Source organism: Chrysemys picta, chromosome 7 (genome assembly GCF_011386835.1).
Source record: "Chrysemys picta bellii isolate R12L10 chromosome 7, ASM1138683v2, whole genome shotgun sequence".
Classification (NCBI taxonomy): domain Eukaryota; kingdom Metazoa; phylum Chordata; order Testudines; family Emydidae; genus Chrysemys; species Chrysemys picta.
The window spans coordinates 123280847-123298867 of NC_088797.1; the positions used below are offsets into that span (position 1 = coordinate 123280847).

Here is an 18021-nt window from a genome sequence, read left to right on the forward strand (position 1 = left end):
ATTAAATCCCGTAGGGCCAGACCAACTCTGACTACCACTGAGCAGTTAACTCACTTGTGTAGTCCCACTGAATTCATCGGGATCATGGCTTAGGTGAGTGACTGCTTAGCAGTGGGGAATGAGGTTTCACAGACTGGCCCATAGAGACTAAAGAAGTTATCCTTGTAAAGAGTAAATTAGTAAAGACCCACTGGTCCATTATGAGAAGGAAATAGAACATAGATGCTGTGTGAATATGTTGGAATGTAGACGAAATTGGATGATATTCTCTCTTGAGAAACAGCGGTCATGTAAAGAATGTGATTTATAGACCTGAGAGACAGAATTAAGGGTACTTGGGCGATCTTAAATTGGCATTATTGCCTACCTTGAGTGCTAACTTTAATGTTCTTAATATAGCTTTTTCTATGGAGGGATGTGTGTAGACATACATACCCATTAAGGGTAAAAAAATTTCAAAAGTAGACTTTGGCCATTTTGAAATTTTATCCGTCTAACACAAGGCATCACTGAAATGCAGCCACTTCTGGAGTTACAGACTGGGGTGGGAAGGGAAGAATTTGACCTCGGTCCTTGCATGAATAGCTGTGAGCTCTATATATCTAGAGCACATGGGATCAATTGGCTGATCTTTAGCTGGTGTAAGAAGGCAATGATGTTGTGTATTTACATCAACTGAAAATTTGTCCCTCTCTCTTGTAAGGCCTTCTTGCATAATAAACCTGCCTGGTACTAAAGCAACGTCCGAAGGTTTTACCAGGATTTTAACCTGGGAGTCCGGTATGTGCAGCCTGATGGTTAAAGCACTAAAGCCAGGCTTCTGTTTGATGCTGGAGTTAAGAGTTCTAAAGACATTCTCTACTGAGATTGGCTGACCTGCATTCTAGCTTCTTATTGATAAGCTGTTGCTTCAGACACTCAGAAGTTGGTGGTTGTGGTGTCTAACTCAGAAGCGGCTACTGGAGAAAATGTAAAATACTAGGGACTTGATTGGAATCATACAGACCTTTGGAATGTGGATTTCTGGCTCAGTCCTACATGCACTCCTAGTCCTGGAAACTGTTGAATTCTGGTCTCCCACCTGGAGTGGTAGCTTGTACTCTTAAACCGAGCTCAGAGGCCGCCCTGGTAATGTGGATTTTGGGCCCACTGGCGAGGAACCTGAAGTAATGACGCATCATTCCCATGGTGCTGTAAATTAGCCTTTAAACTACAGCGGGGGCGTATCCTTGGGCTTCTGAACAAAGCCCTCCTTTCATGCACTCCTATTTATAAAGGAAGCGAGTGTTCATATTCACCACAGACATGTCCCTAACAAGAAACACGTGGCCTAATAACCCAAATGCTAGCACGCCCTTGTATTCAGTGTTTTCACCATGGCAATGCGTGTCACATCTCTTCTCTCCTGCGAACGATTCCTTGCACAGCTTCCTTTTCCAACATTTATTTTATGAAACACTCAGGGAAGGGGAAAGTGAAAGGATTTGTGGCGGTGGGAATTGAAAGGAGGAAATTGTCCAAGTTTTCCAGATAACTCCTGGCACCTTTTGCAATAGGTGTGCCCTGTGCCACTCCACCATGTGAAATTGACTAGGAGCTGATGGCTCAGGGTGCAGAAGCTGAATGAAATTGTGTGGGGGAAGGGTTATCTTGTTTACTTGCAAGCTTGCTTATTTTATCTTCTCATTCTTACTGATTAAACTATTCTTTAGCCAACATATTTGTCTGTTTTCTGGGTTTATGATCACTGATCCGGGATGAGAATTTGGAAAAGATTACTGCTCCTGAAAGCATTGGCACTGTTCCTCCAATAGGTTAGCAGGGGACTAGGCAATACGATATCAGGGCCTGATTTTACACACACACTTCTATTGGGAAACAACTCCACTGAAGTCAATGCAGTTACACTGGTGTGTAATCAGTGAGAGAGGAAATTAGCCCATCAGATCTTAAAATCTCATCTCTCCTATTTACTAGCGTGCTTACCCCTTCATGTCAGCTGCAGCAGGACTCTAACAATCAGATTCTGACTAGTTATTTTAGCAGGTATATAATGCTTGAAGAGGAGTTGAGATTTTTTGATACCATTTTGTAAGTTGGGATTCCAGTTCTCCTTTCAGGATAAAGCATTGGTTTCCTGTTGTAATGGTTCTTGCCACAGTGGTCAGTGTGGTCAGTGTAAGTTGGAATTCAAATGATTGAGGAGAAACAACTGCAAATGGTTATTGAGATAATGTGACCTTTAAAAAGTTCCATATCTCGCAAAGCACCCGTGCCAGCCTTCATTTTGAGCACTGTTTATTAGCAAGGTATTGGACCCTTAAAATTATTGCAGGGCCCCTGATCTAAGTGTGCTATCTTGTCCTGTTTCAGGACTCAATTTGATGCAGAAGGTCTTGGGCCCGTGTAATTCTCAGTCCCTGCCTCTGGGCTCTGATCCAAACAGCAGTGACGACAATGGGCATCTTTCCAATGGCTTCACTAGGCTTTGGATCAGGCCCTTAATGCAGAGATTCACACCACCATAGTCAATGCAGTATCGTCCTACTTCTAGCTAGTATAAAAATAGGAGGTGGTGACAGGGATGGAAGAAATAGGAGCTCTAAATCTTCCATATTGCCAGTACCCATAGACATGGGTGGGAAAGTTCTGGATGCTGGGGGAGCCGGCGTAACCGTTAACACTTGTTTAACTTTTATGGCAGGGTTGACTTTTTTCCTTGTTAAGAATTGCAGGAGCGGGGAGAGATTCTCTGTAGAAGCTTTGGGCAATTGGGCCCTCTCTATGTATTCCTAATGCAGGCTGTGTTTCCCTTCCCCTGCCATGAGACTACCTTGCATGCCGGATATCAGCTGTTGCTGCCTACAGGGTGGACTAGGGCAGAAGAGGGAGATCAGGGGAGAAATGTCCTTAATGGGTCACAATATGGACATCAAACTGGAGATGGGGAGCATGTGTGCAATGGCATTGCCCTTTCCATGCAGCTACTGTTACGGGGCCAGCCAATAAAACAGCAGGGGGTTGCTGTAACTTGCTACCATCTGTGCGGATGAAAGATTGCATGAGGTGAGGATGACTGACTGGCTGTTGTGATCACTTCTGTCCAATTCAGTGAACTAAAGGGGGAGCTGTCCAGGCCAGTGGGTCAAAAGTTTTTGGCCTAATTGTAAAAGTTCGAATTGTTCTAGATCAACAGCACGAATGTATGTGACTTAAAAAGCCAAGCCAAGATGTTGTCTGGCAGTGACTCTACAACAACAGAATACGTTGTCGGGATGGGTGGGAGCGGCACACGACTTCCTGCCCCACCGTCTGTGTGTGTCGCGTAGAGGTTGTAGACGCGCAGCACAGTGAAATGCTATAAAAATCATCCTGAGAGCTTTCTGGGGAGCTGAGCCTTCTTGCAACATGTGTCTCTGCTAGCCTGCTCCGTTCTGGTTAGCAGGCCACAGTCGAAAAATCCGCAACTCAACTAAACAGCTGGTGTGCTAAGACCGCTGCCTGTTACACTAATATTGTGTCCTTGCACTCTCCCATCTGTCTTTATCCACCTATGGCAGAGGTGGGCAAACTTTTTGGGCCAAGGGCCACATCTGGGTGGGAAATTGTTTGCGGGGCAGGGGGTGCGGGAGGGAGTGCAGGGTGTGGGAGGGGGTGTGGTGTGCAGGAATGAGCTCAGGGCAAGGGATTGGGGCAGAGGAGGGGTGTGGAGTGTATGAGGGGGCTCAGGGAAGGGGGTTAGAGTGCAGGAGAGGTGCGGAGTGCAGGAGGGGGCTCAGGGCAGGGGTGTGGACTGTGGGAGGGAGCTCGGGGCAGGGAGTTGGGGTGCAGGAGGGGTGCAGACTGCAGGAGGGGGCTCAGGGCAGGAGGTTGGGGTGCAGGCAGCTCTGTATTATTGGCTAGACTGACAAGGCCTAGGCCTAGGGCGGCAAATTTGCAGGGGCGGAAGCTCCCCTCTGCGCCCCGCCCCCCTGCTCCAGCTCACCTCCGCCTCCTCTACAAGCGCGCCGCCATGTCCTGTTTCTCTCCCCTCCCAGTGGTTGCACCGTGAAACAGCTGTTTCGCAGGGCAGGGAGGAGGGGGAACGCCGCGCACGATGGGGGAAGAGGCAGGGCTGGGGGCAGGGATTTTGGGAAGGGATCCAATAGGGGAAGGGAGAGGGAGGAGTTGGGGCGGGGACTTTGGGGAGGAGGTTGGAATGGGGGCGGGGCCAGGGCGGCAATTATTTCCCGGCCTAGGGGCAGCAAAATTATTAATCCGCCATTGGGTGCAGGCGGAGTGCGGGGTGCGGCCGGGGGCTCAGGGCAGGGAGTTGGGGGGTGGGGTGCAAGAGGGGTTCAGGCTCCGGGGTGGCAGTGGCGCGCTCTATGTCCCTGCGCGGCCCCTGGGGGAAGGGGGCACTGAGCTCCGCGCACTGCCCTTGCCACGCCTCCAGGAACCACCCCCGAAGCTCCCATTGGCCACGGTTCCCCGTTCCTGGCCAATGGGAGCTGTGGGGTGTGGTGCCTGGAGACAAGGGCAAGGCCCGGAGCCCTCTGCCCCCTCCCGCCCCTGGGCCACAGGGACATGGTGCTGACCGCTTCTGAGAGCGGTGCGGGGCCCGCGGGACCACAGGGGGCGCGGGCCGGATCTGGCCTGCGGGCCGTAGTTTGCCCACCCCTGACCTATGGTCTCTGGTCTTATACTTGGATTGTAAACTCTTTGGGGCAGGGACTGTCTTTTTCTTCTGTCTGTACAGTGCCTAGCATAATAAGGTCTTGGTCCTTGACTAGGGCTCCTGGGAGCTACCTCAGTACAAATAATTAATAATTGCACAGGAGGACATAGTGGCACTTCTGCTGGTGCAAATGGTGCCTAGATGCCATGGTGAGTTGGCAATACCTCGATAGATTGCGCATGTGATGGTGAGATTGTGCATTGGATCGAAAATCCAACAGGTAGCACGGTTCTCTGGGGTTTGGCCACGTGCTCCTGAGTGAGTGAGTGTTCTCTGCTTGAGTCAAAAGAAATCCGCTGTCTCGTCTATGGGTTTTATTCTTGTAATGGAAGCTATTAAAATGTATGTCTGGGACTGTTCCCTTTTGAAAGGGTGACTTCCTGGAGCTGCCTGGGCTCTGTTAGAGCAAATAGCAGAGCCGGATTAGCGTCTGAGTCAGTCTGTTTAGGGGAAGGAGGGGCTGCCTTGTCCTGCGTCCAGGATGAACATCAAAATTTCCATGAAAATATCGGATTGTGCTACTGGGGGAGAAAAACATCACTTCCGAACTGTCTGCGGCAGGACGCCCAACTCTGGCCGTGCGACTGACCCCTTTGGCACTCGGAGTCTGCCCCAGGCAGGATGTTCATAGACCTCCTGAAGGCAACAGTGCTGTCAATCAAATGGCAAAACAATAGTTACCAGACAAGTATCCTTGGCAGACAAAGTTATCCCATGGCTGAGCATCTAATTGGGGGTGGGGTTTCCAAGGCAACGTTCTGGCCTCCTGTGGGGGGGGGGGAGAGAGGGGCGTTGAGAAGGAGTTGTCTTGTCTCTCCTTTCTCCCCCTTAAATATTGTGCTGGGGCGGGGAATCGAGTGTTGGAGTAAGAGGGGTGGGTCTGGAGACAAGAAAGGTGGCCTGGGGATTAGGGCATTAGTCTTGCACTCAGGAGACTCCGGTTCAATTCCCTGCTCTGCCATAGTCTTCCTGTTTGACCTTGGACAAGTCGCTTAGCCTCTCTGTGCATCGATTCCCTGTCTGTGCAATGGGGATAACTCTCAGGGGTATTGTGAAGCAATCAGTGTATTTATTCTCGCAGTCTTTAGATATAACAGTAACGGAGGCCTTATAAAGAATAGGAGTACTTGTGGCACCTTAGAGACTAACACATTTATTGTAGCATACCAAAGATCGGGATAGATAGAGCAGGGATGATTTTTATAAAATATATATATATATTTTTTAAAAGAAAATCTTGACCCTACAGTGATCCACCTACTAGTGTTTCTTTTCTTGCTTGGTTGTGGTGGGTTTATTTTTGAGACGTTAAAAATCAGAACTACTGAACCAGGGCAGTAGCTGACTACTGCGCAGCAGAGATGCACAAGTGAATATCTGAGGGCAGGTGTAGGCCTTCAGTTTCATGTTTTGTGAGGCAGTGCATCATGGAAGGAGGCACTGAGCAAGGGACCGGATAAAAAGCACTCTTGGGGTCTATTTTTGTCTGCTGACCTGCTGTGTCCCCTCTGGCAAGTCCCTTAATCTCTCTGGTCATTTGCTTCCCCAGCTGTGAAATGGGGGTGACAGGATTCTGCAAAGAGTGGGTGAGATTTAATATCCGTGAAGCGGGGTGGAAGTTCTGATGGTTGTAGTGATGTTAATTTTAGCAGGTGTAATACAAATTTAATATTGGTTCTGTGTTAAATGGACTCAGAGTTGACTGGTCTCTTAAAACTAACCTACCGTGAAAGTTGTCCCCTGCAGCAGGGCTTAACTTGAGGCTTTCCAAAGTATCTTGTTTTAAGAATAGCCATCCAAGGGGCACTGGATGTCTCTGCCTGGCACCGGTAGTGGGATATAGAGCTCTTCTCTGGGTCACCAGTATAGCTCAGTGGTGCCTCTTCGGCAATCTATGCGAAGAGCTGGCAGGTGAGAGCTGGGCCAGTTCCCAGGGCACAGAAGTCCACATCACAGACCAATGGCACGAATTGGTCCTTCTTCATTGGCAGCCTTGTTAGAGAAGCCAAAGACTGAGTGGGCCATGGAGATAGATCCCTTCCACTCCCTCCCCTGCCACCACCCATGATGTACTTGTTCTGTGGATAAAGAGAAGGATGGGGAGGATTGTGCTGGGAATGGAAATCCGGCAACTTTCTCCAGCGCTAAATGAACATAATGTGAGCAAAAGCAAACCAGAGCACATGCATTAGCTGTAGTATCCTCTCTTCTATCAAGTGCTAGTAGCCGACAGGACTGGTGTACAGCATGCTTCCCAAGAGAGTTCATTCCCAGGAGCCACAAGAACAGCACAAACTATCGCCGGTTTAACCAAGAGTTCCTCACAGCATGTTATCCCTTTCCCAGGTCATCAGCCCTGTTTATTCTCTGCTTTGGCAGTATTCAGGATGGCAGTGCCTATGTTCCTGTGCAAGTACCAGCTGGTAGCAGAGTGGGAAGTCCTCCCAGATCTCCATTGCTCAGTACAATTCTGGCACTTCTCACTTCAGCACTGGCAGAACTCTCAGTGATGGAGGTTTTATCGCCCTGAGTGATAGAAACTAGATAAACATCCCCCCTTCCCCCACCCAGGGTCTGTGCTAGGTGCTACCCTCAAGCAGACCGGAACGCACTACACAGGTGCTGCTGCTTTGTTATAACTGATGCACTTAGCCAGCTGACAAGCATGGGTAGGGTGGGAATGCATTTATAAATATTAGAGTTCTCAGTGTGTTTCAGCACTTGGGTTTTGGCGGTTGTATCTAATCTATCCCAGGCCAAAAGAGCAGCCGCACCCTCCCCCAGAGCACAGTACAGCGCCAGCGTGACCTGCCATGGCACTGCCCCACCTCATGAAATGGAGAGTCTGTTTTGATGAACCTTGAGGCTTGTCTCACCCTGATTTTGATGTGCAGCGGCTTCTGTGAGACGCCAACTTGGGACCTGGTTCTGCAAGCTGACTCCAGTCTGATGATGATACTCGGAGCTTGGAAGAATGTACTGGGCATTTACTAGGTGGGGGACTTAAACCTACCAGCTCAGAGGTAGAGACAAAAGAGGGGAGGTTCCAACAGGAAAGCCCAACGGTGACACCCTCGGAAGAAGTCCCAACTACCCTGCCACCAGCGGCTGGGAAGAGGACATGCTGGCATGTTTACCAGGGTACTGACCCTGGGCATTGTGTAAGTGGGGTCTTTATCTTCTGTATCAGCCTCTAGCCAATAAGGGTCTAAGTTTGAAGTGCTAGCTGTTGGAAAGGAGAAAGAACTCTCTGTCTCTTCTCTCCCCTCCAGAACTGCTAGGGCAGTTGGGGGACAAAGAAGTCTCTGGTATTGAGGTAGAATCTCATTTTGTGAAGGTTTGGGAGTCATCCTCCCCAATTAATAGCTCCAGTGCATGCTTCCAAGTGTGCCTCAGCACCAGCATGAGACTGAGTGGAGTCTTGATAATTCACAGCTGCCCACAGGGTTCTGAATAGCAGCAGTGGCACTGGTCAATCTTGTTAACCTTGTTCTGCTGCAGCTTGACCAAACTATGAGCAGCAGCAGAGGCACTGGAAGGAGATGATAGTAGACTCAGGAAGGCAGCACTGAAGTAGTTAATACTCAGATCACCTACAGAGATTTTTCTCTGCAACCCACAAGAACTAGAACTTCTCCTTTTAAAAAAAAATAAAATAAAAGCTTTAGATTGTGTGGGTTCAATCACTCATTAGGGCAGGGGTTCTCAAACTGGGGGTCGGGACCCCTCAGGGGGTCATGAGATTATTACATGGGGGGTTGTGAGCTATCAGCCTCCACACCAAACCCCGCTTTGCCTCCAGCATTTATAATGGTGTTAAATATGTAAATAAGTGTTTTTAATGTATAAGGGAGTCACAGAGGCTTGCTATGTAAAAGGGGTCACCAGTACAAAAGTTTGAGAACCACTGCACTAGGGCGATGGACAAATGGTTACCTCTTCCCCCGCCCTCCAAATGTGTCATTCATGCTTAGGTTTATTCATAGATTTTTAAGGCCATAAGGGATCACTGTGATCACCTGGTCTGACTTCCTGGATAACACAGGCCACAGAACTTTGCTGAACTAATTCCTGTTTGAGCTAGAGCAGATCTCTCAGAGCAGAGGTTTTCAAAGTGGGGGATGTGAGCAGGTTATCAGAGGGGTGGACGGACCTGACTGGACCAGGCTGAAGGCCTGGGATGAGGATGGGGGAAGCAGATGGGGCTCTGTGCAGGTGGTCTCAACTGCTGGGACCAGGTTCCCTGCCCATCTTGCTCACCCACTACCACAGCTGCAGCAGCCCTCAGAGCAGCACCATGGGAGTCGAAGGCAGCACGGTGGGAATAGTGACCAATACTGTACGATAAGCAGCATGATGCTTGGCTGCCTTTGTGCAAGAGCTAAGTATCCCAATATTACCCCCAAAAAGCTGCATTAAAAGAACATTCTTAAGGTTGCAAAGTCAACCACTCAAAAGTTAGGAAATACCAGAGTTGCGGTTGTCTGTGTAATCTTCATTTGACACCTCCCATTCCCCTGGTGCATATGCTTTTATTAGAGGATGTCCCGCTGTTCTTTCCCCCCACAGGATCAATCCCCTGCCTCATTCATTTCTCTGGATTGAGAACGAACTGGGGTTGCACAGTGAAGGAGGCTGTTGTCTGTAAGACCTCTGCCTCCTTTGTTGCAGTAGTAGCTTGTCATGCTCTATGTGGACCAGCGCTAGAGGGGGGTGAGAAACACACTTTGCCAGTGGGCTTCACAGATATCTGCCGTGAGTAGAGAGTAGTGAGACTCAGGATTCCTGGGTTCCATTCTGCCTCTTCCATCCCCCCCACCCCCAACCTTGACCTCTTCTGCCCTGCCCTTCCAGCCTGCCCCTGTCACTTCCCTGGCCCCTTACCCAGCCCCATTCTCCTTGCCTGCCCAATGCCAGTCTCTACTCCTCATGCTTCTCATCCAGTCTCCCACAAGTTCACCCCTCCGCAGCTCTTTGTCCAATCTTTTACCCCCATTGGGTCCCAGTCCTAGTCTTCCCCCCTCCCCTTGTCCTGCCTCCCACCCGGGCTCCTTGTTGCAGGCTTTTTGCCCACCCAGTGCCCATCCTGCTCACAGACTCTAGCTCCTTGTCAGATCTGGCTTTCCTTTCTCCCTCCTCCACCTTTGTTTCTAGTCCCAGTTCCCCTCCCTTTCCAAACTCCTTGTCCCAAACTACTCCTTCCCCCGTCCCCAGTCCAGCTCCTTTCCCCTCAGTGTTCAAATCAGATGGCTTCCCCCATGCTGCCTGGGGGAGGGGAAGATGTCAGAGAGGTTTTCCCCTGCTCTCTTTTGGAGCCTGGCTTCACCCTGGCCCAGAGCAGCCATTACAGGGAAAGTCTGGCTTTCCCCACTGTCGCCCTGGTTTGGAGGGTGCTCTGTAGGGATGGCGCGTGAGCAGCCTGGGCACACGCAGACACTGTGAGGGGACGGACCGTGCTCAGTTACTCTGGGAGGCTGGCACATGCAGAGTCTGTTCATACTGGGAGCCGAAAGAGACTTGAGCCTGCTCAGTGAGGACAAAACTTTTGGTAATTTTAGCTGTTAAGCTCTAAAAAGCCTCTACTCTGCAAACTCCCAGGGGAGGTGTTTTTTCCCCCCAAAGGCTTATAACTTGACCAAATTTGGGCAGATTTTCACATCCCTGGCTCAAAGCGCCCACTGCTAAATGTCAAGTCCCTGCCACAAAGCATGGGAGCACTAGAGCTGTTTTTTTTTAAAAAAAAAAAGTCACCAGATTTTTTTTTTTTTTTTTTTTTATAAACATGGACAAAACAACGTATTTTTCCCTAGTCTCGTTCTCAGCAATGGCTGAACTGTTTTGGCTGAAACTCTCTCAAAAAAATAAAACAGCCTGGGTCAGACACTCATTAGGAAATTTCAGCCCAAACAGTTAACACTTGGCAAAGGGATAAGCAACTGAAAACAGGGTCTTGTAATGAGAAGTCAGGCTGGGCAAACTTAAAAGGCAGCCCTACCGGGCCAGCCCCATGTGTGTTATTTTTCTCTCTCTCTCTACAGTGATCCACCTACTAGTGTTTCTTTTCTTGCTTGGTTGTGGTGGGTTTATTTTTGAGACGTTAAAAATCAGAACTACTGAACCAGGGCAGTAGCTGACTACTGCGCAGCAGAGATGCACAAGTGAATATCTGAGGGCAGGTGTAGGCCTTCAGTTTCATGTTTTGTGAGGCAGTGCATCATGGAAGGAGGCACTGAGCAAGGGACCGGATAAAAAGCACTCTTGGGGTCTATTTTTGTCTGCTGACCTGCTGTGTCCCCTCTGGCAAGTCCCTTAATCTCTCTGGTCATTTGCTTCCCCAGCTGTGAAATGGGGGTGACAGGATTCTGCAAAGAGTGGGTGAGATTTAATATCCGTGAAGCGGGGTGGAAGTTCTGATGGTTGTAGTGATGTTAATTTTAGCAGGTGTAATACAAATTTAATATTGGTTCTGTGTTAAATGGACTCAGAGTTGACTGGTCTCTTAAAACTAACCTACCGTGAAAGTTGTCCCCTGCAGCAGGGCTTAACTTGAGGCTTTCCAAAGTATCTTGTTTTAAGAATAGCCATCCAAGGGGCACTGGATGTCTCTGCCTGGCACCGGTAGTGGGATATAGAGCTCTTCTCTGGGTCACCAGTATAGCTCAGTGGTGCCTCTTCGGCAATCTATGCGAAGAGCTGGCAGGTGAGAGCTGGGCCAGTTCCCAGGGCACAGAAGTCCACATCACAGACCAATGGCACGAATTGGTCCTTCTTCATTGGCAGCCTTGTTAGAGAAGCCAAAGACTGAGTGGGCCATGGAGATAGATCCCTTCCACTCCCTCCCCTGCCACCACCCATGATGTACTTGTTCTGTGGATAAAGAGAAGGATGGGGAGGATTGTGCTGGGAATGGAAATCCGGCAACTTTCTCCAGCGCTAAATGAACATAATGTGAGCAAAAGCAAACCAGAGCACATGCATTAGCTGTAGTATCCTCTCTTCTATCAAGTGCTAGTAGCCGACAGGACTGGTGTACAGCATGCTTCCCAAGAGAGTTCATTCCCAGGAGCCACAAGAACAGCACAAACTATCGCCGGTTTAACCAAGAGTTCCTCACAGCATGTTATCCCTTTCCCAGGTCATCAGCCCTGTTTATTCTCTGCTTTGGCAGTATTCAGGATGGCAGTGCCTATGTTCCTGTGCAAGTACCAGCTGGTAGCAGAGTGGGAAGTCCTCCCAGATCTCCATTGCTCAGTACAATTCTGGCACTTCTCACTTCAGCACTGGCAGAACTCTCAGTGATGGAGGTTTTATCGCCCTGAGTGATAGAAACTAGATAAACATCCCCCCTTCCCCCACCCAGGGTCTGTGCTAGGTGCTACCCTCAAGCAGACCGGAACGCACTACACAGGTGCTGCTGCTTTGTTATAACTGATGCACTTAGCCAGCTGACAAGCATGGGTAGGGTGGGAATGCATTTATAAATATTAGAGTTCTCAGTGTGTTTCAGCACTTGGGTTTTGGCGGTTGTATCTAATCTATCCCAGGCCAAAAGAGCAGCCGCACCCTCCCCCAGAGCACAGTACAGCGCCAGCGTGACCTGCCATGGCACTGCCCCACCTCATGAAATGGAGAGTCTGTTTTGATGAACCTTGAGGCTTGTCTCACCCTGATTTTGATGTGCAGCGGCTTCTGTGAGACGCCAACTTGGGACCTGGTTCTGCAAGCTGACTCCAGTCTGATGATGATACTCGGAGCTTGGAAGAATGTACTGGGCATTTACTAGGTGGGGGACTTAAACCTACCAGCTCAGAGGTAGAGACAAAAGAGGGGAGGTTCCAACAGGAAAGCCCAACGGTGACACCCTCGGAAGAAGTCCCAACTACCCTGCCACCAGCGGCTGGGAAGAGGACATGCTGGCATGTTTACCAGGGTACTGACCCTGGGCATTGTGTAAGTGGGGTCTTTATCTTCTGTATCAGCCTCTAGCCAATAAGGGTCTAAGTTTGAAGTGCTAGCTGTTGGAAAGGAGAAAGAACTCTCTGTCTCTTCTCTCCCCTCCAGAACTGCTAGGGCAGTTGGGGGACAAAGAAGTCTCTGGTATTGAGGTAGAATCTCATTTTGTGAAGGTTTGGGAGTCATCCTCCCCAATTAATAGCTCCAGTGCATGCTTCCAAGTGTGCCTCAGCACCAGCATGAGACTGAGTGGAGTCTTGATAATTCACAGCTGCCCACAGGGTTCTGAATAGCAGCAGTGGCACTGGTCAATCTTGTTAACCTTGTTCTGCTGCAGCTTGACCAAACTATGAGCAGCAGCAGAGGCACTGGAAGGAGATGATAGTAGACTCAGGAAGGCAGCACTGAAGTAGTTAATACTCAGATCACCTACAGAGATTTTTCTCTGCAACCCACAAGAACTAGAACTTCTCCTTTTAAAAAAAAATAAAATAAAAGCTTTAGATTGTGTGGGTTCAATCACTCATTAGGGCAGGGGTTCTCAAACTGGGGGTCGGGACCCCTCAGGGGGTCATGAGATTATTACATGGGGGGTTGTGAGCTATCAGCCTCCACACCAAACCCCGCTTTGCCTCCAGCATTTATAATGGTGTTAAATATGTAAATAAGTGTTTTTAATGTATAAGGGAGTCACAGAGGCTTGCTATGTAAAAGGGGTCACCAGTACAAAAGTTTGAGAACCACTGCACTAGGGCGATGGACAAATGGTTACCTCTTCCCCCGCCCTCCAAATGTGTCATTCATGCTTAGGTTTATTCATAGATTTTTAAGGCCATAAGGGATCACTGTGATCACCTGGTCTGACTTCCTGGATAACACAGGCCACAGAACTTTGCTGAACTAATTCCTGTTTGAGCTAGAGCAGATCTCTCAGAGCAGAGGTTTTCAAAGTGGGGGATGTGAGCAGGTTATCAGAGGGGTGGACGGACCTGACTGGACCAGGCTGAAGGCCTGGGATGAGGATGGGGGAAGCAGATGGGGCTCTGTGCAGGTGGTCTCAACTGCTGGGACCAGGTTCCCTGCCCATCTTGCTCACCCACTACCACAGCTGCAGCAGCCCTCAGAGCAGCACCATGGGAGTCGAAGGCAGCACGGTGGGAATAGTGACCAATACTGTACGATAAGCAGCATGATGCTTGGCTGCCTTTGTGCAAGAGCTAAGTATCCCAATATTACCCCCAAAAAGCTGCATTAAAAGAACATTCTTAAGGTTGCAAAGTCAACCACTCAAAAGTTAGGAAATACCAGAGTTGCGGTTGTCTGTGTAATCTTCATTTGACACCTCCCATTCCCCTGGTGCATATGCTTTTATTAGAGGATGTCCCGCTGTTCTTTCCCCCCACAGGATCAATCCCCTGCCTCATTCATTTCTCTGGATTGAGAACGAACTGGGGTTGCACAGTGAAGGAGGCTGTTGTCTGTAAGACCTCTGCCTCCTTTGTTGCAGTAGTAGCTTGTCATGCTCTATGTGGACCAGCGCTAGAGGGGGGTGAGAAACACACTTTGCCAGTGGGCTTCACAGATATCTGCCGTGAGTAGAGAGTAGTGAGACTCAGGATTCCTGGGTTCCATTCTGCCTCTTCCATCCCCCCCACCCCCAACCTTGACCTCTTCTGCCCTGCCCTTCCAGCCTGCCCCTGTCACTTCCCTGGCCCCTTACCCAGCCCCATTCTCCTTGCCTGCCCAATGCCAGTCTCTACTCCTCATGCTTCTCATCCAGTCTCCCACAAGTTCACCCCTCCGCAGCTCTTTGTCCAATCTTTTACCCCCATTGGGTCCCAGTCCTAGTCTTCCCCCCTCCCCTTGTCCTGCCTCCCACCCGGGCTCCTTGTTGCAGGCTTTTTGCCCACCCAGTGCCCATCCTGCTCACAGACTCTAGCTCCTTGTCAGATCTGGCTTTCCTTTCTCCCTCCTCCACCTTTGTTTCTAGTCCCAGTTCCCCTCCCTTTCCAAACTCCTTGTCCCAAACTACTCCTTCCCCCGTCCCCAGTCCAGCTCCTTTCCCCTCAGTGTTCAAATCAGATGGCTTCCCCCATGCTGCCTGGGGGAGGGGAAGATGTCAGAGAGGTTTTCCCCTGCTCTCTTTTGGAGCCTGGCTTCACCCTGGCCCAGAGCAGCCATTACAGGGAAAGTCTGGCTTTCCCCACTGTCGCCCTGGTTTGGAGGGTGCTCTGTAGGGATGGCGCGTGAGCAGCCTGGGCACACGCAGACACTGTGAGGGGACGGACCGTGCTCAGTTACTCTGGGAGGCTGGCACATGCAGAGTCTGTTCATACTGGGAGCCGAAAGAGACTTGAGCCTGCTCAGTGAGGACAAAACTTTTGGTAATTTTAGCTGTTAAGCTCTAAAAAGCCTCTACTCTGCAAACTCCCAGGGGAGGTGTTTTTTCCCCCCAAAGGCTTATAACTTGACCAAATTTGGGCAGATTTTCACATCCCTGGCTCAAAGCGCCCACTGCTAAATGTCAAGTCCCTGCCACAAAGCATGGGAGCACTAGAGCTGTTTTTTTTTAAAAAAAAAAAGTCACCAGATTTTTTTTTTTTTTTTTTTTTATAAACATGGACAAAACAACGTATTTTTCCCTAGTCTCGTTCTCAGCAATGGCTGAACTGTTTTGGCTGAAACTCTCTCAAAAAAATAAAACAGCCTGGGTCAGACACTCATTAGGAAATTTCAGCCCAAACAGTTAACACTTGGCAAAGGGATAAGCAACTGAAAACAGGGTCTTGTAATGAGAAGTCAGGCTGGGCAAACTTAAAAGGCAGCCCTACCGGGCCAGCCCCATGTGTGTTATTTTTCTCTCTCTCTCTCACGGAAGCAGCATCGGGTGAGATATGGGAATGGAATGTTCCTAGTAGCCGGTATCAGAGCTGGTCCCCTCTCCACCTCAGTCTGGAGTAACTGAAACCCGGCTAAGCCCTCACTACAGTAGAAAGTTTCCCTGTTTTAATTATGCTGGTATAGGTAAAGCAGTACAATCCCCCCTAGTGTGGATGCAGTATAAGGTATAAAGGTGTTTTGCACTGGTTTAGCTATTTCTGGTATAAGGCACCTTTTATATGGGTAGAATTCTACCCATGCTGGTAGAACTGAATCTATACTAGGCTTGTACTGGTATAGCAATGTCAGTTTAAAAAAAATCACTCTTCCAACCCACACAGTTATACTGGTACAGCTCTTAAGTGTAGACCATCCCCTACTCGGGATCTGAAGGCAGCAGCATGGCCTCTGGCACCCTGCCATGTTTTTGGGTTTTTTTTATCTCTAAATGTACACACACTTCTGCAAAAGCACAGCGCCGAGGAAAGGAACTTGGCAGCATTTCCTGCCTTTCCCTTGCAAACTGATAAAAAGCCTTTGAGACACGGGGGGTGACCCAGCTTATTTTTAAACCACACCAGGGCATGAGTCTCATGGTGTAACTGCACCTCCCAGACTTGCAGCTGAAAAATGAGAAATAATTGGGATTTCCAGACTTCTCTAGACTGTGTGTGTGTGTGTGTGTGTGTGTGTGTGTGTGTGTGTGTGTGTGTGTGTGTTGGCTGAAGAACACTGGGAATGAATGTAATGGTTGTGAAAGGGAGGGACTCTTAGCATTGTCTTGAGCATTGTGTGAGCTTCCCTTGTGCAGTTCTGCCAATGCCCTTCTGTCCTGATTTGCTCTCCCTTCCCTTGCTATTCCTGTCCCAGCCCTCTCTTGAGCAGAGGCTGCCACTTACGGATAAATATACACCATCCAGTGTTATTTCCACCACACCGGTGCTCTGGAAATACACAGCGGTAAGGTGCTTACAGTCTAAGTTAGTCACTAATTATGTGGTGCCCTGGGGAAATACATGGAAAGTAGAACAAGAAACCACTGAACACATTTTCCGTGCCTTTTCTGTTAAGGCAATATATGGTCTTGAGAGGGGTAAGGGTAGTGTGCACTACCCCAATATAGCAGCTAGCTCCACATGTCATGATGCCTAAATTAGTGGTGGTCTCAGTGGGAGCCAGGATAGAGTAGCCTGACAGCTGACAATATTGGAAGAGTGCCTTCATAATAAAAGATGGTATCCTCTTAGTATGTACAGTATTCTCATGTGGAAGGGTAAGGGGTTACCTCTTATGGTGACACCATATTGCCTCATGACTTGTTGTGCTGTAATGAACTGGCTGGTATTTCTATGAACTTCTGTTCCCTACTGGTGGAAATGCTCAGTTGTGTGTCATATGCGCCATACTGCTAACCTAATGGTGAGTCTCCTTCAGTTCAAATGTTGGCCTGTGTTTCTGGAGCAGGAGGATTGGAGTTCTAGTCTCTCTGCTATCATAAAGCACTGAGTAGTAAGGGGGGCAGCACAGCCACACAACCATGAATTTCTAGGTGGCATGGATTTGTTACAGTATGAACTGAGAAAACCATGAAGATTGTCCGCTTGTGAATTTGTACCACAGACGAGACAGCCTCTCATACCACGTAACATGCTACCATTATTGCCCAGAAGCTACAGCAATGGGCTCACTTCAATACCTACTTAGGATCCACCCCACCCCAATAGTATACATTAGTTAGTTATGAGGTTCTGATTGGCTTTCATTGTATTGTATTAATGTACTTTTATTCTCCTAGCAGAGTCCCTTCGGTCTCACATGCGCACACATAGTATGGATCTGTTGCATCCAGATGTTCCACCAGAAATTAAAAAACACCATACTCTTCCCTGTTGTGTTAAGGTGCAGGGGTAATACTTGGCAAACGAGGAGACCGTTAGAGCTAGTGACTTCCCAGCACCATGGAGAGAAGAGAGAGATCAATCTCCAATCAACGGAAATGCCACCCCTAAATACCCAAAGAACTCATATTAGTTCATGCTGGCCAGGACTCTGGGAGTTTCATTCAGTGTTGGGTAGATGCCCAGGCAATAGGATTGTGCCCAGCAAAGCTGGGAGTTAATTTCTTTAATATCAAGTCTCAGTGCATTAATTCATCATGCTCCCAGTAACCCCTGGGGCGCTAAACTCTCATTCGTTTGCAAACCCAGTGCATTATGGTAGCCGGTACAAATGAAACCACACAAAACACTGTGAAGCTGTCACCCAAGCCAAGACTGGGTGAAGAGGGTGTCGTGTGGCAGCAGTTGCTGGCACAACACTGCATGTAAACAGAGTGGCACACATTTGGCAGCATGCCCCAGGACCCTTCAGAATAGAGCCAGTTGACTGGGACTGCAGCTTTGAGGGAGAAGTGTCGATGTTTGTTCAGACCTGGCAGGGATGTTTTCCAATGTATCCTTCAGTAATAGATC

General features: G+C 49.0%; 2 protein-coding genes across 4 annotated transcripts in view; one reads left to right on the top strand and one right to left on the bottom strand.

Moving 5' to 3' along the window:
* Positions 1-18021, bottom strand: part of CFAP58 (cilia and flagella associated protein 58) — a 142562-nt gene that overhangs the window by 114070 nt on the left and 10471 nt on the right. The gene's annotated exons all lie outside the window — the stretch shown is intronic.
* The window catches only part of ITPRIP (inositol 1,4,5-trisphosphate receptor interacting protein), a 34375-nt gene that overhangs the window by 9558 nt on the left and 6796 nt on the right, over positions 1-18021 (top strand). The window contains exon 1 of one of the 3 annotated variants that reach the window (XM_065552536.1): positions 10775-12667. The exons of the other annotated variants lie outside the window; for them this stretch is intronic. Coding sequence (XP_065408608.1) covers positions 12636-12667 — 32 coding nt within the window. The 5' untranslated portion in view covers positions 10775-12635. Of the gene's footprint in view, positions 1-10774; positions 12668-18021 lie in introns of those variants that run through there. 3 annotated transcript variants of the gene reach the window in all.